Source organism: Ruditapes philippinarum, unplaced genomic scaffold (genome assembly GCF_026571515.1).
Source record: "Ruditapes philippinarum isolate M1 unplaced genomic scaffold, ASM2657151v2 ctg2534_1_1_1_1, whole genome shotgun sequence".
NCBI lineage: Eukaryota > Metazoa > Mollusca > Bivalvia > Venerida > Veneridae > Ruditapes > Ruditapes philippinarum.
The window spans coordinates 150,819-176,451 of record NW_026867293.1 but is presented as its reverse complement, the minus strand read 5'-3'; the positions used below and the strand labels follow the sequence as shown (position 1 = coordinate 176,451).

Genomic DNA, 25,633 nt, shown 5'->3' with positions numbered 1-25,633 from the left:
CGTCACCTCGGGGGGAGACATATTGTTTTTTGGCCTGTCGCGTCCGTCAGTCCGTCCGTTCCCGTCTGTCCGTCCGTCGTCGTCCATTCTTCGTTCCGGCGATAACTAGAGTTCCTTTTGACCTACAGCCCTCAAACTTCATAGGATTATTGGTCTTATAGAGCTGATGATCCCTATTGTTTTTGGGGTCAGTAGGTCAAAGGTCAAGGTCACACTGACCGTTGGTCAATTTCTCGTTTCCGGATGATAACTAGAGTTCCTTTAGACCCTACGACTCTCAAAACTTCATAGGATGATTGGTCTTATTGAGCCGATGAATCCCTATTGTTTTTGCGGATAAGTAGTTCAAAGGTCAAAGGTCACAGTGACCGTTGGGTCATTTCTCGTTTCCGGATGATGACTAGAGTTTCCTTTTGACCTACAGCCCTCAACTTCATAGGATGATTGGTGCTATATCTAGAGCAGATGATCCCTATTGTTTTTGGGGTCAGTAGGTCAAAGGTCAAGGTCACAGTGACCGTTGGTCAATTCTTCATTTTCCGGTATGATAACTAGAGTGTCCTTTGACCTACAACCTCAAACAGGGGGGAGGACATATTGTTTTTGCCCTGTCCGTCCGTCCGTGCCGTCAGTCCGTCAGTCCGTCCGTCCATTCTTCGTTTCCGGACGATAACTAGAGTTCCTTTTGACCTACAGCTCTCAAAACTTCATAGGATGAATGGTCTTATTGAGCAGATGATCCCTATTGTTTTTGGGGTTCAGTAGTTCAACAAGGTCAAGGTCACAGTGACCGTTGGTCAATTTCTCGTTTCCGGATGATAACTAGAGTTCCTTTTGACCTACAGCGCCTCAAAACTTCATAGGATGATTGGTCTTTATAGAGCTGATGATCCTATTGTTTTTGGGGTCAGTAGGTCAAAGGTCACACTGACCGTTGGTCAATTTCTCGTTTCCGGATGATAACTAGAGTTCCTTTAGACCTACAGACCTCAAACTTCATAGGATGATTGGTCTTATTGAGCAGATGATCCCTATTGTTTTTGGGGTCAGTAGTTCAAAGGTCAAGGTCACAGTGACCGTTGGTCAATTTCTCGTTTCCGGATGATAACTAGAGTTCCTTTTGACCTACAGCCCTCAAACTTCATAGGATGATTGGTCTTATAGAGCAGATGATCCTATTGTTTTTGGGGTCAGTAGGTCAAAGGTCAGTCACAGTGACCGTTGGTCAATTTCTCATTTCCGGATGATAATAGAGTTCCTTTTGACCTACCCCTCAAAACTGGGGGGGACGACATATTGTTTTTGCCCTGGTCCGTCCCGTCAGTCCGTCCCGACACTCACAGGAGAGTAATTATGTGGCTAGAGGCAACTAGGTTTCTTTGATGTCATTCATCCGTATGCTTTTATGTGGCTATTTTCTTTTGCGTGGCTAAAAGAACAATAGAGAGAACAATAGAGGTAAGCCACATAATTACTGTCCTGTGAGAACGTCCGTCCGTCAGTCCGTCCTGTCATTCTTCGTTCTGCAATAACTAGAGTTCCTTTTGACTTACTTCAACTCATGGATCGAATGGTCTTATTGAGCAGTGATCCTATTGTTTTGGGGTCAGTAGTCAGGTCAAGTCAAGTGACCGTTGTTCAATTTCTCGTTTTCGGATGATAACGTAGTTTCCTCTTTGACCTACGCCCTCAATCATGGTGTTGGTCTTTGGGCTGATGATCTTTGTTTTTAGGGTCGTAGGTCACAAGGTTTCAAGGTCACACTGACCGTTTGGTCATTTTCGTTTCCGGTGCTACTAGAGTTCTTTGACTACAGACCTCACACTTATAGGATGATTCGGTCTTATTGAATGTTTATTGTTTTGGGGTCGTAGTTTCAAAGGTCAGGTCCAGTGTGTTGGTCAATTTCTCGTTTTCCGGATGATAACTAAGTTCTTTTGACCTACAAGCCTCAAAACTTCATAGGATGATTGGTCTCTATAGAGCAGATGTCCCTATTGTTGTTGGGTCAGTGGGAAAGTCAAGGTACAGTGACCGTTGGTCATGTTCTCTTTCCGGATGATAACTGAGATTCCTTATGACCTACACCCTCAAACTTCATTGGATGATTGGTCTTATTCATCAACCTTGTAGTATAAATCCGTCACTTGCGCTTAACTTTTCCTTCAAAGTTACCCGTCTTTGGTTCCACCACAGAAAACTGCATAGTTCTAGGAGGACTTCACATTGACCTCATTCATAATATTTAGACATCCATTTGCCCTCCACTTTGTTACGAGATCGCCTTAACATCATAACAAGGCTACTCGCACACACACTTATTGCATATATACAGGGGCTTGATTTGTGAAACGAGTGGAGTTCCATCCACACCTACGTTATCCTGATTGACTACATTTATTTAGTGTCTTTCATTGATGTAAAAATCTGCAATATGAGTTTGTTTCAAGTATCCTCAAATCCTTCAATAGGGTTGAGACGTTTATGGAGCAGACACAATTTCCCCTTTAATTCGTTTGTGAAATATATATGATATGACGATTCAGTGTCAATTAGACCTTTGACCTTGGACCGCCATCGAAATGTCTCTACCGTTCTCTGGTGTGGTGATTTTTGTTTTCAGTATCTCAGAAGGCTTCTTGTGAACGATGAGTCATCCCAAACTCAGTTATCTGTATTTGTACTACATTGTAGATTTCAGTGTCTTTCAGTAGTGTTTAAAAATCTGCATATGAACGTTTGTTGCGTTCATCAATCCTTTAGTTTGGATGATTTGGGCAGCACACCAATTTATTTTTTATTTTTGTGATAATATGAGTTTGCCATCAGTGCATTTCTTTGACTCCCGCTGCCTCGTGATTGAATAACCAGGTTGTTTACAAAATTGAATCCTGGTTACAGGTTTAGAGATTCTTCTCTCACTCAGAGGAACTCTGGCGCCTTATTGAAAGTGATCGGTTTTAATTTTCTTATCTCCATTTTCCATTCCTGTTTCCATTACGTTATTCTCGCAGGTGGGAGACATGCCGCTTTTTTACACAAAGCATTCTAGTTCTTAAAGGGTGGAGCTTAATTGCTTGATTTGTTGATATAAGTTTGTGTGCATCTAAACTGCTGTTTAGCCAATGTAAGGTCACAGATGATCAAAAGTCAGCATGGCTTGGGAAACAAATCCTATTTTGTAGCTAGATGAAGGATAATTGGTGTTAATGTATTGTAATAATTTTTTAACTTTTAGAGTAAAAAATGCTCGGTAGCCAAAGCATGGTTGGTATCAAAGCAGTCGATGAATGTCTTGATTCAATTGATATTGCCGCATGATTCTATAAAAACTAACTTGTAAATGTACAGTTACCAAAGGAACTATGGGAACATTTGATTTTTCTGCATTTCTATGACCTTTGATGTTTCTATTGGCTGACATTTTCTAATAGAATTTTGACTTTATATAAAGACTTAACAGTGTGTTAAACATATTATAATGTGTCGTTTTAAAATTTTGTCCTTAACAACCAATTAACTCATGGAACAAACAGTTAGTTATGACATCATCAATGACATCATATGTGACATCTCAATTTATCATTGACTTTTAGGAGGAATTACGAGGAACCAGATGCCATGGTTTGCTAAGAAACCACCAAAGAAATCAAGGTCAGAGAAAGCCTCCGCCACCCCCAGTATCGTCAGTACCCCGTCACGGTCGGTGAGAAACCGAGCCCTTGTAGAGGAAGTTAGTAGAGATAAAGTCACACTTTAATTTGTCTTATTTTCAATTTTGTCTGCATGATTATTCTAAATTTTATTTAGGTAACTTTACTTGTTGTTACAGCTATCATTATACTTTCATCTGCAAATTTACAAATTATAAGTATACATGTAGTTATGTAGCATTTCTTCAGATTATCTTTAAAAGACTTTTTCAACTTTTTTTTCAAATTTCATTATCAGTTTTGTTCAAATTATTCTCTGCGAAACTGGTTGTAGAGGAATTTCCTGTATTCAGACTTACTTTATATGTAACTGAATTTTGTCTCTTACTTAATTCTTCTGAAAATATTACTATATTGATTTCATGTAGACATTTGATACAATCTGCTACTGTAACATTTCATTTCCTTCATTTTTTTAAATTTCTATTTTTTTTTTCAAAGTCAAGAAACGTCTTCTTTGCTTCTGTGCAAAATGATGTTTTAAATGGTCAGAAAAATATCAAAATGGGTTTGTTTTACTTCAGCTTAAAACCAACGACTGGTTTAATACATTGCCCATGAAAAGTTTGTAGGAACTATTTTTTTTTACAAAAATTACGTTGGAACTACTTTTTTAGGAAGAATATGAGAATCCTGATGAGACGGTGTCAAGTATCCAGAAACCACAGCCTCCTCCTTTGTCAAAGATGCCAAGAAAACAATCTTCAACTTCTAGTGTATGTTATCCAAGCCTTTCATGATATGGGTCACTGATACTTGGTTCATTAAACATTTGAGACTTCTTTTTTTTTTCATGATACATGTATTTGGTTTCATTCAATATTCATTGTGAAGTCATAGACTCAATTTGTTCAATATTCAGTGCAAAGTCATAGACTTTTTCCGTTCAATATTCAATGTAAATTCATAGTCTTTTCTTGTTTAATATTCAATGCAAATCATCAGACTGGTTTTTGTTAATTTTGGAATTATTTCATCCAATCAAAAATCATCAGTCTAAAACTACAGATTGGTTTTGTTTCATATTAAATTTAAAATCATAGGCTGGTTTCATTTCAGTATTCCAAGTAATAGACTGCTCATAGTAATTAATTATCATAGACTGGTTTCTATATTAAACAATTAACTTTCTATTGTATTGTACATGCAACAGTGCTTAAATCTGTTAACCATTCTATATTAAAAGTTTTTGATTGGATGGTTCAATATGTAATTTTACTACACATTGGATAATGCACCAACTTCTTGACTAGAACAACTAATTGGCATGCTAGACTTGATCTATGTTTTTGTGAAACCATTCTTTGCATGAATTATTTTCTAATATTTCTTTGATTATGGTGTGTTGTTGACGTAAATGTTCTTTGAAAACAAAATGATTTGACACATGAACTATGATAGGAGTAAACTTTGTGAACTTTTTTTGGATGTCATTTTTGTATTGACTTTGGGTAGTGCTCTGCACAGCTTTTTTGAACTGTAAAAAAAAGTTTGAAAATTTATCTTTTTGAATTTTTTAGATTAAATATAAAAAAAATTTAAAGACTAGGGATATGAGATTTGTTTAAACTTTCCATGATTACTGAGCATTTGATAAAGGAATTGTACAAACTTTCTAAAACAGCCCTCGTATAATGATAATCTAAGGTAACATGTACGAGAATTTAATGTCCATTATGATTAATTTGATGCATAAAATACTTGTATATTATAATTGTGTTTAAACATTAAATATGGACAAACTGCTGCTAGAAATGTAAAATAAGGTGTTTTTTTTTTTTTATCATTGAATTGGAAAACACTATTTTAACTAGCTGTGCTTTTGGTGCCATCGAACGTTTAAATGTTATTAAAATACGCTTTAAATGATGATTAATTAGTTTTCACAGACAATGGAGTGTTACTTTATTTTTACGGAAATTACTCGTAAAAAATCCCGGGAAGAAGACTTCCTCTCCCCCCTGTCCCTCGAACTTTTCCCGAAAAAATGCCCAAGAAAGCCCGAAAAACCCCCAAGAAAGAGCAATGGCCTATAGTTGAAAAGTCTTTCAGTTTTTTAAAATTGTATTTTAAAATATTTTTTTATTTTGGGAAAAGTTTCTTATGTTTTTTTTATATGAAGGAAATTTTTAAAAGTAATTTGGGTTTTTTATTTTTTTGTAGGGGGGAAATTTTACGAAATCCTGATGAGATGACCCCGCCCCCTAACCCGGCCCCCACAAAAATTTTAATAAACAAGCGAGGTGGAAAAATTGTTAAATGTTTTAAAGTACTTTGCTTTTTTTTTCACTTTTTGTAGTTTGAGTTTAAAATGGTGGTCTTGAGTTTATATTTTTTTCCCTTTTCCTTTTTGTAAAAAGTTTTATTTTCTAAAATTTTTTCTTTCTGGATTTTTTAATGTTTTTAGCAGTTATATTTTTCTATAATATTTTTAAGGAAAAATTTTCGAGGACTGATCGGTGATCAAAGGTAAAATTGATAATCTTTTTTTAAACCAACCCCATTTGCTCCCCTGAACTTGCTGAAATTTGGAAATTTACCTCAAAAAAACCTTTAATCCGTCAGGTCCCAAAAGCAAGGATCTGATGTGCAGGCTTGGATGGATAATTACTGAAGACAAAGGCTTATTACTTTTGGATTCAGCAGGATAAAGGCTCAATGTTCCCCATGTAGATTTATAACCCTTGAAGTTATTTATCTTATATACAAAGAGAATTTTTTTAAATGCCAATTATATTGACCTTCTTATTGTCCCCTGCCTTTTCGAAGAAAAAAGGGGGATATAGAAAAAGGCTCCGTCCGTCTGTCCGTCCGTCCGTCTGTCCGTCCGTCACACTTTCGTGTCCGGTCCATAACTTTGTCATTTATGAAAGGAATTTGAAATAACTTGGCACAAATGTTTATTATAATAAGACGATGTGTCATGCGCAACAACCAGACCCCTACCTCCAGGGTCCCTAAGGTCACACTTGCTCATTCAAGGTCAAAATTGCCTATTTGAGGGTATACTGTCGTGTCCGGTCCATAACTTTCTTATTATGAAGGGCATTTGTAAATATTTGCCTAATTGTTCACAATAATCAGACGATGTGTCATGCGCAAAAACCAGTCACCTACTTCAAGGTCAAGGTCACACACTTGGAGGTCAAATATTAACATAGTCTGTTACAGGGTATATTTCGTGTCCGTCCATAACTTTCTTATCTATGAAGGGATTTTGTAAATACTTTGCCATAATTGTTCACAATTATCAGATGATGTGTCATGCAGAAAAAAGCAGTCACCTACCTTCAAAGGTCAAGGTCACACTTGGAGGTCAAATATTAACATTAGTCTGTTACAGGGTTTATTTCGTGTCCGGTCCATAACTTTCTTATCTATGAAGGGGTTTTTGTAAATACTTGCCATAATTGTTCATAATAATCAGATGATGTGTCATGCGCAAAAACCAGTTGCCTACCTTCAACGTCAAGGTCACACTTGGAGGTCAAATATTAACATAGTCTGTTACAGGGTATATTTCGTGTCCAGTCCATATCTTTGTCATTTATCAAAGGAATTTGAGATAACTTGGCACAAATGTTTTGTTATAATAAGACGATGTGTCATGCGCAACAACCAGATCCGTACCTTCAGGGTCAAGGTCGTACTTGTTCATTCAAGGTCAACATTGTCTATTTGAGGGTATATGTCGTGTCCAGTCCATAACTTTCTTATCTATGAAGGACTTTTGTAAATACTTGCCATAATTGTTAACAATAATCAGATGATGTGTCATGCGCAAAAACCGGTCACCTACCTCCAAGGTCAAGGTCACACTTGGAGGTCAAATACTTTACATAGTCTGTTACAGGGTATATTTTGTGTCAGGTCTATAATTTTTCATAGATCAAAGGATTGTGAAAATACTTCGCACAAATAGTCACTATAATAAAGAGGATGTGTCATGCGCAATACCTGCATCCCTACCTCCAAGGTCAAGGTCACACTTAGAGGTAAAAAATTAACATAGTCTGTTATAGGGTATATTTTGTGTTGAATCTAGAACTTCTTCATAGTTCAAGGGATTTTTGAAATAACTTGGCACAATAGTCACAATAATGAGACGTTTATGTCATGCACAACACCTGCTCCCTATCTCCAAGGTCAAGTTCACACTTAGAGGTCAAAGCTTAACATGATAGATTTTTAAATTCCGTGTTTCATTTTATTTTTTTAACAAATTTATTGTTACATTTGCAGATCTAGCATTGATCATAATTTTGGACTGAATGTCCTGAGATCCATACCTCAATCTTTTGAAATAGCACAATTTTATGCTTCATATAAAACTCCCGGGGCGGGGGACGTTGGTAACTCTGTTACAAATTCTTGTTATTATCTGGTTTTGTGTACATGTATGGTCCAAGCTATTTCTAGGTGAGAGGACTGGGGTTACAAATAATCTGTGGATTATTATAGATTTGAGAACTTGAGAGAAACAGATCATTTTTTGTTTTTAAAAATGAAGATAAGTTTATTATCAGAAATGATATCTGCCATCATTATCAGAAAGTTCCCTGACTTTTTTTACATGACTTAAACATCACCTAATATTAACTACAGGACCAAGATGACTATTTAGATATGGAACAAGAGATTTCTACACCACCATCTATGCCGGTAACATATATAATCCATTCTTCATTGCTTTGGCTTGCTTTTTAACTAACTTCTTCACAAAAAACTTAATACTGTTTTGTTTACATTAACAAATCATATCTGATGCATATTTAAGATGATTCTTGAAAAATGGTGCAAAAAAATTGTTTCTAACCTTTATGAGTTTCTTTAACATGCTTATCCAGATTTCATTTTGGAATTATCCCATTTTTATTTTTGGGGATATCAAGAATTTTTTTTTAGATTGGTCATACAGTGGTATAAAGTCCGGTCACACTGCCTGAAAGTGCAAAGTGACCTGGTTCTATACTGGTGGGAAAGGTCCAGTATGGTATAGGTATGAGAACAAAGGTTAAAGGTTAAACAGTTTTTGCAGCAAGCTCTCAAATCTTTTGAATTGTATGAATTTTGTAATATTCTTTAATAATGTGAATTTATATTCCTGTCAGTTCTGTGTCACATACAATACTCATAAGAAACTCTTAATTTTAGAAAATATTCTTTTATTTAGACATGAACATTATGTTTAAAGGCTTTGCTAACATTCCTTGAAATACATTATTTGAGAGCAGAATGCATTGTGCTTATGGTGACTGCCGTATAATGCTTGGGGTTGTGGGTTCAAGTCCCCCAAAGAAATTGGGTGAGGGATATATATCACCAGTGCTGGTGCAGTCTAGAATGACTTGAGAAATACTAATATAGTCATTGTTGTTTTCTTGTGCTTCCACAGCTGAGTGGTTAAGATTGTTTACTTGAAATTTATTTGAAACAAATGCCATCAGGGTCTTTGGATTATTTCATGTGAGAAAGCTATCCAGCTAGCTTACAGATGATTGGTGGTTTAATTAAGTACCAGCTTGTGCCTGAAATAATGCATGATGTGGTAACCTGATGTCTTCCTCCACCCACCAGTTATGCTGGAAAGAGGGTATATGACTTTTATCGTGTCTGACATAAAAATCCAAAAACAAAACAAACTGGATTGTCAAGCTGATACAGCTAGGTTTAATGACAAATATTTGTTATAATTGCATGATTTATTTGATAACAAGTGATTTATTGAAAGTATTTAGCAATACTGAACAACTTTTTATTACGGCAGATTTTTACATTATCACTTGTACAAATTTTATTGTTCAGACATAAAAATCTGTTCAAATAAGTGTAATATATCAATAAATCTGCTTGATTTTAGACATAAATTTGTCATTTGAAGCTATAGATATATCATGTTTTTGTGGTAATTGTGTCTGAGTAATTGAAGACAATATTTCTAATTATTGACATATGAATATTATCTAAGAAAGTGGAACTTAATTTGATGCTCTGTGATTGGTATGCCTCGTGTTCTGTCTTAAATATTTGAGCCACGTCATGATAAAAGCAACATAGTGCGTTTGCGACCAGCATAGATCCAGACCAGCCTGAGCATCTGCGCAGTCTGATCAGGATCCATGCTGTTCGCTATCAGTTTCTCTACTTTCTATAGGTTTTGTAAGCGAACAGCATGGATCCTGATCAGACTGCGCGGATGCGCAGGCTGGTCTGGATCCATGCTGGTCGCAAACCCATTATATTGGTTTTGTCGTGACGCGGCTCATTTGTGCTTTCTTTACCAATATATCAGATAGTGGTGCAACGATATACCGGTATACCGGTATATTGCAATACAGTCTCGGGTCGATACGTACCGCGGTGCAGCTGCCCTGTATTGCGGTTTTTTCTTTAATATTTATGCCGAAATAACATGAATGTAGAAACTTCAATTTTGAATCAGTAAGCAACGATTTACGACATCAAAAACAAAACATCAATGAAACATGAAAAGATTGCCGACACTAGTCGATCCCTGTGATGTATAAAGAAACGCCGCCGCGAACTTTTCCTGACGAAGCTCTTTGATCTTACTGCGCGAGTAGCAGAATCGTGTGACGTCATTTTCAGAGTGCGGCTTTGATCACGCTTTATTAAATTACACACAGTTACGCAATTTAAGTTAGGACTGATTAAAATTGTTGATTAACTGAAATAAAAAAATGGAAAAAGAAGATTTTGAACTAATTGAAAATGAGAAAGCTAAAAGAAAAACATGGATGGAATTCAACTTAAAAAAAAGAAAATCTACAAGAAAAATTGAGGACGGCACAGCCGTTTGTAAAAAATGTAAGATGGATATTCGCTACAGTGGAGGGACCACAAATCTAAATACACATTTGACTCAACACCACAAAATCAATCTGCAACAAGGTGCATGCAAGTCTGGTACTAGTTTGATCGCGGCAACAGTGTCAACCGTAAAGCAGCCGACAATTATGAGTTCTTTTGGGCAGACTTCCAAATACAAGCCTACAAGTCAGCGGTATAAGGACATAACGCAAGCCGTCGGAAAATTCATTGTTAATGATCTTCGACCGTTTAGTGTTGTCTCAAATGATGGATTTAAGGATATGATTCGTGTTTTAGACCCTAGATACGACCTACCGTCACGTACGTACTTTTCAGAAGTTGTTGACATGTTGATATTTCTTAAGAAAAACATTTAAACCTCAAGGACACAGGGTACTTATTCATTCTATAAATAGATACATGACTGTATGTGTTCTAAAAGAATAATAAGAAGAGTTGAAATATAGCTTACGTTTTACTGTTTTCTTTAATTATTTTAGTATACACTGTACCACAATACGTATCGCAATACAGGCTGTCTATATCGCAATATATCGCAATACGGGTTTGGCTGTATCGTTGCACCCCTAATATCAGATGTGATTTCTCTTCAATGTTGGCAATGTTATCTTGTAGCTATGATAAATAATGATTTCACAATCTGTTTGGTTTTCACATCATAGTTCTCCTCCTCTACTCATTCTTCACTATTTATATGGTCTGTTTAGCTTAATGGCTGTATTGATTTGTATAGCATGTTAAACAATCATTTTATGTATATACATGTAAATATGCCTGGTAACATCTAGAATATTATAATGGTAACATGGTAATAAATGTTGTAACTTCTGGGAAATACAGCCTCAGGGAGATGTATTGTAACTTCTTGAACATTTGATTAGAGGAATATTTATTGAAACTACTTTGAAAATAATAGCCACATAAATATGCATTGTAAGTTGCCTAAAATTTGCCCACAGGTATCTGTATTGATATTTGCAGAAAAATTTGTACGCAGGGATATGTTTTGTAACTTTTGAAAAAATAACCATAGGGATATGATATGTAACCTCTCTAAATATTTTGCCATAAGGATACATACTGTAACTTCTTAAAAAGAAAATATTTTGTTGTATTATTTAGGTGAACAAATGCATGTTATATGGGTTAATCAGCAGTCAATAGCTATGCCATCATACATATAAAAGCTTAACTAAACTAGATTCACTTTTTATCAAGTTAAAGTTTAGGGTCCCTTTAAGTGGCAAATATGGAATTCCTGTGACATTATTTGAGCCGCGTCACGACAAAACCAACATAATGTGTTTGCGACCAGCATGGATCCAGACCAGCCTGCGCATCCGCGCAGTCTGATCAGGATCCATGCTGGTCGCTTACTAACCCTATTACAAGTAGAGAAACTGATAGCGAACAGCATGGATCCTGATCAGAGTGCGCGGATGCGCAGGCTGGTCTGGATCCATGCTGGTCGCAAACGCATGACGTTGGTTTTGTCATGATGCGGCTCATTTTTTATTGGAAGAATTACACTCCGAAATAGAATAAGCACTTAGTAGGCAAACACACAGCTTAGTTGATACAACTTATACTATCTTTTCAGTGCATCTTATCACTTTTTTGTATGGTATAAAAAATATTTTGATAAGTCAAAGAAGAAAAAAAAATGATAAAATTTATAGTGTTTTCTCCATGCTTAAGTAAGGGAATTTTAACTATCCCATGCACATACATGTATATTGATAAACAGTTACTTTCTCAAACAGTATATAATGGGTTATTTTGATGACCATACATCTTACCATCATAGTAAAGTCCTCCACTGTTGTTTCAAATGACATGTGTGGAGACGTTGACTATTACTTGTTGAGAAATCGGATAAGTTCTGGTTACAGAATAGAGTAGTTTATATAAGTGATATTAATGCACCATATTATCACTAAAATTGGTATGAAAAAAAAGTGAAAAACCAACCAACAAACTGAATGATGTCTTAGTTATATTACATTTTTTGTTTATAAATTGAGGTAAATGAATATACTAAATGGACGTCTACATATTTTTTTCTCTCCCAGTGCATAGTATTTAATTTTAAACTTACATAAGATGTAATACTCTTTAGTTAAAGGCACATTTCTTGTTTCAGAAAGGAGGTTTTCTTTGTTTTATGTATGTTTTTAATATTTGTTATATATATATACATGTATATTTAATAAGATATGTGCTGTACTATGTTTAGTTATATTTTTATATGAACATTTTGCTTGATTGTAAATCTGGCAGGATTACATAGATATTGTACAGGAAAGTGTCAGTGTACCCACCAGTATGGTAAATGAAACATTTATTCAAAGCACCTTTAGCAGAACTTTACCTCATGTCTTTCACTCCAAAATATAATTACCGCTACAATTTTGTTTATGATTAAGTTTAGCAGTGTATTAGGCGAAACATTATCAAAATATTAGCGCTTGGCTTATAAGTAAAATGCTGTTACGCCTGCTAGTTCATAAAAGTTTAGATATGACTATCTAAATATAGACATAAATATACATATATGTATATATGAAAGAAAGACAGTCATGAGCAGGAAATTAAACACAGAAAAATCACCAAAAAAAAAACGGCACAAAGCAGTCGGGAGTCGAATCTCTGGTCTCTAGATTGCCAGTCTAGTATGGTTACCACTAACTCGCAGCAATAGTTTATCTCCTCACCTGGAATGCTAGTCCACATCAAGGTCACTTTGAGGTTTTTAAATTACCCTACTTTATCACTATACTGCAATGAAATTTAAAAAACATTATCTATGACTTTCATATTTCCTTGCAGGCAAGAATACATAACTCTGTCATATATTTTGATATAGTTGTTACCCTTTTGACTTTTAGTAAAAATTTTGTACCACCACTTTTCACAAAATTCTGTCAATGACTTTAACATAATTATGTCCGGTCTAGTGTTTTATAATTTACAAGTAATTAAAGCCCTAAGAATAGTGAAACAAACTCCCTGACACTGCTTTTATGAGGCAGATCTTGTCAGTCTCTACATTCAAATACTGTCATTGTGTTTAGGCAAGTTTTTCCAATAACTATACACAAACTTTGCATATTGTAAGTCTTTTATGAGCAATCCCTCCCTTCAATAGTTTGATGCAATATGCAAGAACTTAATACAACCCCCTCAGTAGTTTGATGCTAGATGCAAAAATTGAATGCATTCCCCTTAGTAGTTTGATGCAATATGCAAAAACTGAATGCAATCCGCCTTAGTTTGATAGAAGATACAACAATTTATGCAATCCCACATTAGTGTAATGCAAGCTGCAACAGTTTAATGTAATCCCCAGTAGATTGATGCAAGATTCAACAAATGCAGGTCTTGCAGTAATTTCAAATAGTCACTGCACCCTTGCAACAACAAAATGTAATCCCTCTCAATTGCTTATTATAACCTATGAAAAAACTTGCACACAATCCCTCTGAATATTATGCAATCCCCATAATACAATGTATTATTGATAAGGGTTCCCAACAACACAATACAATCCTTTCTATATTGTACAATGTATATCAAATACTTCCAAAATGTTGTATAATGCCTGTTGTATTATACGTTTTGAGTTGACTTCTAATTGTAAACCCTAGTTTAATATTGATGCCATGTACCTGTATAGATTGATGTAGATTAAATTGGTCATGATAAATTATGGCAAAAGTTGGCTAGAAATGATCTTATTGTTAAAGTTGGCTAGAAATGATCTTGTTGTTAAAGTTATGCCCAGCTTGTCATTTGTACCTGCATTACCATCTTGCCATCACCTTACCTGCAAATAATCCCAGTGTTTCATAGTCTGTACAAAAATCTGAGAGTGCGCAATTTCAAAAATTGATATATTTTTGCTCAAATTAAATTGACTTGACAACATTGAAATTATTATTGTCCTAATGGTCGATAAAAGTCTATGCTGAAGGAGGCATTGTCGAGTAATTATTTACATTCACTGTTTATTGAATAAGCATACAATGTATTTTGGTTATTTATGAAAATTTTGACTTATGTTTGATTATCCATTTAAACACTGAAAAAAATATGGAAAATTCATGCTTTAACTTTCTTCCCCTATATATGTATAGTAGACTTCCCTTTTAGTGTAAATTTAAACCAGTCTATGTCAAAGTTTTGGGATGTCAAAATTACTGCTGTTGAGCTAGCTGATTTCTGATCTGACTGCTGAGGGCACATATTATGTGCTAAATTCTATTGAACTATAAAATGAAGAAATGACCGCGTCATGACAAAACCAACATAATGCGTTTGCGACCAGCATGGATCCTGATCAGACTGCGCATCCGCGCAGTCTGATCAGGATCCATGCTGTTCGCTATCAGTTTCTCTACTTGTTACAGGATTTGTAAGCGAACAGCACAGATCCTGATCAGACTGCTCGGATGCACATGCTTGTCTTGATCCATGCTGGTCGCAAATACATTATGTTGGTTTTGTCATGGCGCAGCTCAAATCTTTATAAACATTCCATAGCAAAATAGCATCAGATCATGCCTTATGTTTAACGCTATACACATACATGTATATTTGCATTGCCTAGATATGTTATAATGTACTGAAGAAAATGCAGAATGATTAATATTTTATATAATTGATCTTTTAACAGTGTACACTCAACATGTTTTCTTATTGGCTTTTTTTATGAATTTCATTTAAGATATGAAAAGAAGTGTTTGTTTGTTCTTTTGGTTGTTGTTAATTTACCAGCTTGCAATTTGGGCATTTTGATATCTAGCAAAATAAAAAAAAAGTGTTTGTTGCTTACAAAAGTTACATACATGTGTATAAGAACATGTTTAACATATGAGCCGTGCCATGACAAAACCAACATAATGGGTTTGCGACCAGCATGGATCCAGACCAGCCTTTGTGTCTGTGCAGTCTGATCAGGATCCATGCTGTTCGCTTACCAACTCTATTACAAGTGGAGAAACTGACAGCGACAGCGCGGCTCAATTATGCTATTAGCATACATTATCATACATAATCAATGCTTTAGATTATATAGTATAACGGAATAGTTTTAGCTCTAAGGCAATGAGCATTTTTGTATTCAATGTTTAAAAAAAAAATGAAAATTGATATAGAAAGTATTTTAGTACATTAAATTATAAAATCTGTTGTAAATTTTAGTAAACTTACAAGTTCATGAGTAATCCTTAAAATTTTTGTAACTAGTCAATGAGATACTTTTCTTGTGAAATATTTCAATATAAAAGCATCTTAAAAAAAAAACTTAGCTCTCTATAAATTATGTTTCATATTTAGCGAGTTGTTATTATTTATTTTGTTTCTTTGTTGTTTCTTGTTGTTTTTTGTTGTTGTTTTTCTGTAGTTGTTGTTGTTGTTTTTTGTTTGTTTGTTTGTTTTTTAAATTAGTATTGCAATAAGGAAGGCTAGTGTCACTTAGCTGTGATCTTTTAAACAAATATTCTCAAGTTTTGATAAAGAAATTTTTTCCTGTTGTGGAAACAAAAATTCAAGTAAATAATTTCTGCAAATTCAACATGAAAATTTTGCATATCATAGTAATTTGTTTATAAAAATTGTTTTTAGTTTTTTTGTTTGAAATTTCTTTCATAGTAAAAATAATATTTTTTCTCAAACCAAGAAATTTGTGGAAATGATTTGAAACTTCTCTCAAATTGTTAGAAAATTACAAGATTTAAATATTTCCAAATGTGTTAGTATTCAGACAATTTATATATTTAATTTTTTAGTTACCCAGTGCTAAAAGTAAACCTGACAGAGGACCTAGACGAGGGGCCATGCCTCTACCTGGTGAACCCAAATCGCAAGGCAGAAAAACTAGTGATGACAGGAAGGTTTGTACTTAAAAAATTCATGTCCATGAGCATTGAGATCAATGGTACTATTTTACTAATAAAATAAATAAAAATTTGAAATAATCAGCATGAGAAAGCGACTAGACATCATATGAGCCGTGTCATGACAAAACCAACATAATGGGTTTGCGACCAGCATGGATCCAGACCAGCCTGCGCATCCACGCAGTCTGATCAGGATCCATGCTGTTAGCTTACAAACTCTATTACAAATAGAGAAACTGATAGCTAACAGCATGGATCCTGATCAGAATGCGCGGACGCGTTACGTTGGTTTTGTCATGACGCGGCTCATTTAATACATGACATCAAAAAATGTTAACATTTTCAATGAAAAAAAAAAATAATTAGGAAATAGACATCAATTCTGAGTGCATTATTGTAGAATAATGCACGGTTTGAGTTCAAATACGTAGTGATATAATCACGAAGGCCGAGTGATTAATTACAAAACATTTGAACGAAAAAATGTGCATTATTATTCTATAATGCACAAAGAATTAATATCTATTTCCATTCTTACACATCAAGAAATAATATAATAATTATTTTATAGTTGGACTTTATGTTTGGTGGTTGAATTTGTTTTTGCCTCGAAGTTAGTTCCAATAGAAACGTTCTTTAAAGGCTGTTCCAGCGGGTTGAAAAAAACTGTCGTTAAATCTACCGTGTGTAGAAACATTTTGAGAATAACAAATTTTAAAAACGTTAATAAAACTTTGCCTGTTTATTTTATTTCACTCTATATTTTTCAAGCAAATAACAAAGTATTAATAGTGAAATAAATGTGAAATTTAACTGTTTGCAACATTGAAATAGTGTTCTTGATTTGATAGTTTTGCACGTGATGTTTGGCGCTACATTGTGACATCACGTAAAACAACACTTAAAACGTCTGTACAGCGTTAACGATTGAATTAAAGATATTGGTGTTCAGATTCATGTTCTTAGTTAGACCATTTCTATCATTCTAGATAGTTTTCACAACAAAATTCGTCAAAAAAATGCTTTTTATTTATCAGATTTTTCAAACAAAATGGTCAGTGTGTTTATTTGAAAATACACAGGGACGTAATAAGAACAGCGAGTGCATTGTTGTAGTATAATGCATTGTGCTTCAGGCCTTCTTTGTTTGTATAGAAAAATTTCCGATAGTGTTAGAAAAGTGTATTACCCATGAAATGTTAAAGATAAATATGAATAGATAACAATAAGCAAATTTCAAAAGATGTTTTTGTTTATTTCAAGGGCTATATAGAATTGAATTTCTTCAAAAAAATTTAATATGTTAATTACAAAAAAAAGTAATTGATGTTTAGGGCTGTTTTCTCATGCCTGCAGTCCATATTATTAATATTTTTCAGGCCCCTGTGGAACCACCTGTGGAGGATGAAGAAATCAAAGGTCAGTGACCAAAAATCAATTCTCATTTACTACATTGCTATTTTTTTCAGACGAATTCCATCTGAGATTGGTTTGACTTCCTGTAAAATTTACAGGGAAGTACTGAATATTAGAATGATTTTCATTGGTCATTTCAAAATTACAAACTGAAACCCGAAAACTCATTGACCATTCTAAAATTAGTATAATAATTTAAAGGATCTTTCTGAAATGTAAACATGTCCAAATTACAAAATAATCTAAAGCAGTATTTGAAACAAAGTTAACTTTCTGGATATTTGAGACCTGTGAATTTCCTCCCAATAAATAATTTATTCAACAGAAGAATTTACCAATTATAAAATGACATTCTAAAATGACGAAACAACCAATAATGCCCACGATCCCAGAAAAACATGTGCATACCTCATGACACCATGCAAGTAAAATCAGTTGTACCTTGTCCAAGTATCTTTTTAAAGATTCTTCTTGTTTAACAACTATTCTTCTTTACATTTATCAAATATGGAATAAATAAGTGATTTTTTTTTCCAGTGCCACAAATGAAGAAAAAAGTTGGGGTTCCAGTATTTCCAGTATCAAATGGTAAGTGTTATGATTTCAGGGTTTTCAGTGATCTCCATTTTAATTCTTCTGAATTACTTTAAGGAACTCTATTGAACTCCAAAAGCTTAAAAACATAAACATATAATTTGAATTTTTTTTACATAGATCAGCTGGGTCACTTAAAACAGAAAGATATGCAAAAATGATCAAGAAATATACTCAGAATTTTGTTTGACTTGAGTGAAAAGTGTTGCAAAACTTCACACAATTTTGGATCATTTTTCATACAAAAAAAAAAATTATTATTATTATAATAGCTGCATCACATTTTGAATTTAAAAAAAAAGATGGCTGCAAAATTGAATACTCAGACTTCATTTAGTGGTATTTTTCATGCTGTTTTATCCGTACTTCTATTTAACGGTAGTGTATTATCTGCTTGAAACTCAAGGTTGCATCATCTTTATTTATCTGCATTAAAACTTAACTTAATCTTTATTTATCTAAAACATATATTATTCTGTTACGTTTTAATACTAATCGTTGCAAAATGTTTTATATGTATTTCTAGTAGTTCTGATGAATAACAAGATAGGAGTAAATATATATTTTAAATGGGGGCATCCATGGCCAAGTGGTTAAGGTCGTTGACTTCAAACCACTTGCCCCTCACCGCTGTGGGTTCGAATCTCGACAAGGATTCTTTCATGTGAGGAAGCTATCCAGCTAGCTTATGGAACGTCGGTGGTTTTACCCGGGTGCCCTTTCGTGCCTGAAATAATGCACGGAAGGGCACCTGAGGTCTTCCTCCACCAGTAAAGCTGGAACGTTGCCATATGACCTATACTGTGTTGGTGTGCCGTACAGCCCAATTAAACAAACAAACAAATATAGTTTAAATACTTCTTATTCTTCTTCATTAAACTATAATGTTTGCATGAATGTTATTGAAACCCTCTTATTTTACAGGTGTTAAAGAACCGGCCCAACACTCACCGGCTCAACAGTCGCCGAGACAAGGACGTTCCCTACCCCCACCTCCTGCAGGTTGGTAGTAAATGATTTAAAATTGACAAATTGTTAATTATAATATTTTTTTTTGCCCCCACTTTTTGGGGTGGATAGTAGTGGACATTATAACAAAGAACTGTTATCAGCATAAAACAGAACCTATTTGTGCTCCAGTTAATAATTAAAGTATGGGCCAAATTGACATTTGAAGGAATAATGATATGTTATGCTGAATTTAGCTTATACATTATTTATGCAGTCCCCCTTTTTAAAATCTTGGCATTTTGATTATTACTTCTTTTTTTTCAACATACACATTCCAGATTGTAATCAGTAAGATAGATATCAAATTTCTTTAAAATTTACCCAAAAAAATTGTTGTGTTTAAATGTAAAAGAAATGTAAAACAACATGTATATTGAAATTGCATGCAAGCTTTATTTTGTTGTTAACAGATTGGTCTAATACTGTTTTGTTTTATCTTAGTGACCCCTGAAAGGAGAGAACCCGAGAAACCACATGCAGCCAAATCTACAACTCCTCAAAAAGCCGAACTTACAGAGGTATATAAATATGCTCACTTGCCTCTCTTTAATACTAGTACACTGTGCCAGTAGCAATAGTTTTTGTTATAGGTCTTTGATCTTGTTTGTATGAAGTCAGTCGCAAAGAATCAAAATGGCGCCTTGGCTGACTGGTTAATGGGTCTGACTTGTAATCTAAGGATTGCTGATTTTGTGGGTTCAAACCCTTCACAATTGTTTCCTTGAGCAAGAAACTTAACACATATTGCTTAGTACTGGTTAGTTCCATGAAAAAATTTGAGAGTGTTTCAATAAGCTTATATGAGCTTCCTACACAGTCTACTAAAATAAATTTGTATTAGATAAAGAATCATAAGTTCGATGATACAACTATGAAAATTGTACATGAGGCAACGTCGCTTCTGCTCAGATTAGATCAGTCAGCTGCTCTTGGGTATGCACTGGGCAAGACATTGGTGAAATTTATTACGACCAGCAGGTTAAATGTAAATGTGCTGAAAATTCTGATTGAATTCCCCTTTTAACAGCATTTTTATAATGGTTTGGGTTTTTTTGTTTTGTCTTTTATAGTCAGACCTTTTAAGACAGAAATGGTACCATGGCAACATCAAGAGGATAGATGCAGAAATCAAATTAAAACAGCTCAGTATAGTAAGTTGGTTTTTTATTGTATATTAAACATTCAAGTTGAATATACATCTGTACGTATAAATATAATAGTGTTATTATATGTGTTCATTATTACATGTTATTTATTTGTTATGATATAATACATGTTTAGTTCTTAGTTGCTACATTCTTTTAATGTGGGCAATGAACCTCTGAATGGTATTCATTTGTAATTCTAGAAAATTCCTTAAGATCTTGGAAAAAAATAGAGCATTATATAAGAAAGGTGATGTTTTAATTTCAGGATGGAATGTATTTGATACGTAAAAGTTCGCAGGGTAGTGATCAGCCATATACATTACAAATTTTCTTCCATGGTAAATGTTATAATCTTCCAATAAGGCGCAGATCTGATAATTTGCTGGCTGTTGGCAAAGAGGAAAAAGAAGGTGAAAAGGTAAGTTGAACTTTTTTGTACTTTATTCAAAGGTGACAATGTCCATTATAAGGTGATACAACTATGGCCAACTTTTCCAGTTTTGATGTTAAAAGATCTTATTATGACATCCATATAATAAAGAAACAGTATTGCCGACTTGCTAGTTTTAAATAAAATATTATATACTGAAAGTTGGTAAACTTGTATGATATAACCATAAATAGATAGAGTAATTAAAGTGTGAAAATTCATTAACAATGCAATGAATATCTGTTGAAATGAAAAATAATGTGATGATGTCATAAAGTACAGGAGGTGGGTGGTTTTACTTACAGCAATCTGACATCTTCCTACACAAGAAAAGCTCCAAAAAGGGGCCAGTGTTAATATAAATGTTAATATATCCAGACTCAACAGAACCCATCACCCCTGTAGATTAAATTTACAGTGATTGCCATATTGGTTTTGTTGCCATTTTAATATCATATCATTTTTGTTTCAATGCATTGCAATTGAATCAAATCATTTAATTGTATCTTCATTTCTATACAAAATTTAGTGTGCAGATGTAAAGGAGTTATTCATGATGCATAACTCTGTACTGCTTTTAATTGAATTACCTCCCTTTATATTTGTGGATTGTGTTGTCTAAGTATCTATGTTTTCTTTTAATTTCAGGCATTTTCTTCACTATTAGACCTTGTGAACATGTTTAAACAGAACATTCTTGTTTTATCTGGTGGTGCAGAAACTAAATTAGTGAAATCTTTACCAAAATCTTAGTGCTGTCACATTATTGTTTTATAACCTAGTTTCTCACATTGAATAGATTGCTTACAAAATTACAGTGATAATTGACATTAAATGACAGTTAAAAATCTAGTGATGATTATTGAAAACAATTGTTATTATAAATTTAGGAAGACCCATTTAATTACATTTCAGTAAATCATTGTCAATGTGTAACATCTAAACTCAATTGTATTCATTAAGTTTGTACGTGGAACCCATGTCATAACATTGATGGAAAATGACAGTGATACTCTTGAATGTTAAATCTTAACAAAATAAAAACCATGCGTGTCTCTTTGTCATTGAAATAACAGTGCTTAACGAATCTTAGTTCTAACAGTCATGTAATTGAAGTGTACTTGTAGTGTATTGGTATTGTACTTGAAGTGTACTGGTAGTGCACTTGTAGTGTACTTGAAATGTACTTGTAGTGTACTTGAAGTGTACTTGCAGTGTACTCCGAGTAAAATGTTGCGAATCTCATGGAAATAAGCCCTTACAGAACCAGCAGTGATTCTCTGACACTGAAGTTTGTGGAAAATATACCGGTTTACCTGGTAAAATTAGTGATATAACATAGGTAATAATACCATATTGAAACATCTGTTAATATAACAATCATCTGTTGAAAGATAAATATTCTGTTAGAAGATGAATGATTTAGTAGAGGATAAATTATCTGTTTGAAGATAAACATCTGTTAGAAGGTAAATCATCTGTTAGAAGACAAATCATCTGTTAGAAGATAAATCATCTGTTAGAAGAGGAATCATCTGTTGGAAAATAAATATCCTGGTAGAGGATAAATCATCTGTTAAAGATGAATCACCTGAAGCACTGAAAAATCATAATGTTTGTGCAGTTCAAAGTAAAACACATATAATATCTAGAAATTACAATGAGATATCAGAATTGTAAAAAAAGATATCTATAAAATTAATATATATTTTGCTGTTGCTTTTTATGCTGGGGCAGAGCCAAAGTTTTGAATTCATTTCAATAATTTTTTAGTATTTGTATGCTTGATGCAGGGCCTAAAGTTTGAAAATTAAACAATTTGCATATTCATATTTATTTGCATGCTGGAGGCAGGGCTTAAAGTTTGAATTTTCATTAATTTGCATATTCATAAACATTTGTCTGCTGGAGGCAGGGCCAAAGATTTATTTTGATTATATTCATTTGCATATTCATACGTTTTTGTGTGCTGGAGGCAGGGCCAATAATTAAATTATTTAGATACAAGTAGAACCATAGACTATAAATTATACGTTTGTGTACATGTACAATCATTCCAAATAGAACAGTTCATTCCACCTGTAAATATTTTTATAATATATTTTTATCTATATACATGTATAATTTAAATCATGTGTCACTACAAAACATCTTATAAATATTTTCCCAGGGGTGATTGATAATAATAAGATATTAAGCTTACCACCAGGGTCTTTTAAACAGACATCTAATTAAAAGACTCTGTTTTTTAACTTATTTCTAATGTATACAATTTTATTTTATGTCTTTTTATTTTTTTAACAGAAAGAAAAATCATATATTTTTCAATATGATTATTGTCAAATTTTTTTCAAATATTTCTGATTAGTGATGTGTTAAAAAATCAAACTGCAATACATTGTAATTACATGTATTTTGCTCCAATTTGATGAAAGTAGCAATTATATCTTGAGACAGCATTTAACTGTTTTGTTATTATTATATAATAACCAATTTAACAATGTCTTCTTTATTTGATTTGGAAGAGAAGAAAAAAACCTGAGAAATTTAATTGCTTGCATGATAAACTGTGAGAGAAGTTGCTGTAGCAGACAGTTTAAATGAATTTTTTTGTTGAGATTGGTTGTTGTTGCTGATGATGTTAATAATGTTAACCAAAATTTTTGAAGTGTCTTGCTTGTGAATGCTTGGGTATGTTTTCAACCCATGTCATACTAAATTTATATAAAAAAAACTTGCTCAGTATTTAATTGAGAACTGTCCATTTTTAGACTGAAGTGTTTTAGTATCAAAACAGCACTTTAAAGCGGCCTTCGGCTTTTCTATAGGTTAAATACTGTAATATCTTTTTTAGATAAATTGTTCCATATAATTGTCAAAACAAAAGAATAAATTTAGAAAAATGAAAATTGCGATTATAAAATACATAAACAACAAGGAAACCCCTCAATTCATCTTATCTACCAGTCCGCTCTCTATTTGTAAATAAATAAAGCGGCAATCTTCTATTTTTAGAAGCAATCTTCTATTTTTAGAAACTAACGTAACTGGCGCGCTATAAATAGCTCTCTGGACTTTGTTTTGAAGAAGGCTTAACAGTGATATGATGCATTTTTCCAAGATGATATTACAGAATTAATTGTTTTGATACAACACAGAATTGTTTTTCCAACAACAAAAAATCTGAAGGCCGCTTTAAAAAACCTGCAGTATAGAGTTTGGGCTGAAAAGCGTGTTGGTCCTGGTTTTATACCAGTGGCATATGTGACTTATTATATGACTTCTTTATAAGTACAAAGGGTAAGTTTTGCATTAAATGCAGCAATAGATGTTTTAACCATTATTTGACTGAAAGTTTGGGTGTTGTACTATAGGTTTTTATATATACTTACATTATTTTACGAAAATTATCATTATGTATAAAGTATTTTTATATTTGTTCACTTTTTTATACAAAAACATGAAAAATAAATCATACAACATCCAATTTTAAATGTGTATCTGTTTTCCCTTTGTACCTCAGACCTTCAGTGAATTTAAAAACTTTGTTGATCCCATGAAAAGCATTCATGTCAGAAACACTGTTGCCACCAAAACCCCACATTCTCTGGTGCCGGCACCATCTCAACACCTTAATTAATGTCATATTCCTTGGTGACACCACAATCTCCACTCTTTAATGTCAGTCACTGGTGCCACCACAATCTCTCAGTTCTTCACACCTTAAATGTCAATAAACGCTGGTGTCGGCATCAATCACACACATAGTGAAATTTTAAGAGTTTTGCAATATAAATCAGTGACTGAAAGTAATTACTACCAAGTTTGATCGAAAGAACATAATTTGAACAAATTTCACTACTAGTAGTGGGTCACTCCTTGTAATGCAGATTAATTAGGACGATTTTTAAAAAAGTTTTATTTATGGCTGCAATGGTAATCATGCGTGAAATGGATTTATTTAAAATTTTAAACAAATTTGAAAGAGATTCAATCATGGACTGTTCTATGTAAGTTTCAAATTAGATGATGTAGTTTAGTAGATATCACAAGGCAACGCACACATTGGCGATCATAAAAGCAAACGTATATTAGTCTATTTTAATATTTCATGAGAAACCTTTGCCAGTACGTATCAAAACAAGGATCAATTTTGGTCCAGAAAATGTATATCAAATGTACATATAGCACTACATCTAACCTTGTTTTCAATTTGTGTTGTACTTTTCATTGTCCATATTTAAAAGTTCCATTTTACTGGAAGCCACACTACTAAACCGGGTAATAAAATGCAAAACAATTGTTTGTTGCTGTTTCTTTTTTAAATTAATATATTATGTGTGTGTATATATATAAACCTGTTATATATAAATTATAGACCTATATAGTCTGGAAAACGGACAAAAGCCCTCCCCTCAAAAAATGACAAGGCGGACAAAAGCCCTCCCGTGAAAATGACAGGGCGGACAAAGCCCTGCCGTAAAAATAACAGGGCGGACAAAATCCCGTTAAAATGACTTGGCGGACAAAAGCCCTCCCGTGAAAATAATAAGGCAGAAAAAAGCACTA

At 33.6% G+C, this 25,633-nt stretch overlaps 1 protein-coding gene across 3 annotated transcripts; it reads left to right on the top strand.

Annotated features, from left to right (window-relative positions):
* Positions 1-8,261: 8,261 nt before the first annotated feature.
* Positions 8,262-24,558, top strand: LOC132735560 (SH2 domain-containing protein 6-like). 3 transcript variants are annotated; one of them, XR_009626470.1, is made up of 11 exons: positions 8,305-8,375; positions 12,846-12,893; positions 16,355-16,459; positions 17,845-17,884; positions 18,419-18,469; positions 19,400-19,477; positions 19,928-20,004; positions 20,557-20,637; positions 20,900-21,052; positions 21,713-22,533; positions 22,572-24,558. XR_009626470.1 is itself a non-coding variant. In XM_060722512.1 (10 exons), exons 1-10 carry the CDS (start codon positions 8,340-8,342, stop codon positions 21,815-21,817), a joined length of 774 nt encoding a protein of 257 aa, XP_060578495.1. In that variant the 5' UTR covers positions 8,305-8,339; the 3' UTR covers positions 21,818-24,558. The 3 variants fall into 3 exon arrangements, 2 of the variants coding, with proteins under 2 accessions (XP_060578496.1, XP_060578495.1); XM_060722512.1 differs by having other exon boundaries at positions 21,713-24,558; XM_060722513.1 differs by lacking the exon at positions 12,846-12,893 and having other exon boundaries at positions 8,262-8,375; positions 21,713-24,558.
* Positions 24,559-25,633: the final 1,075 nt, after the last annotated feature.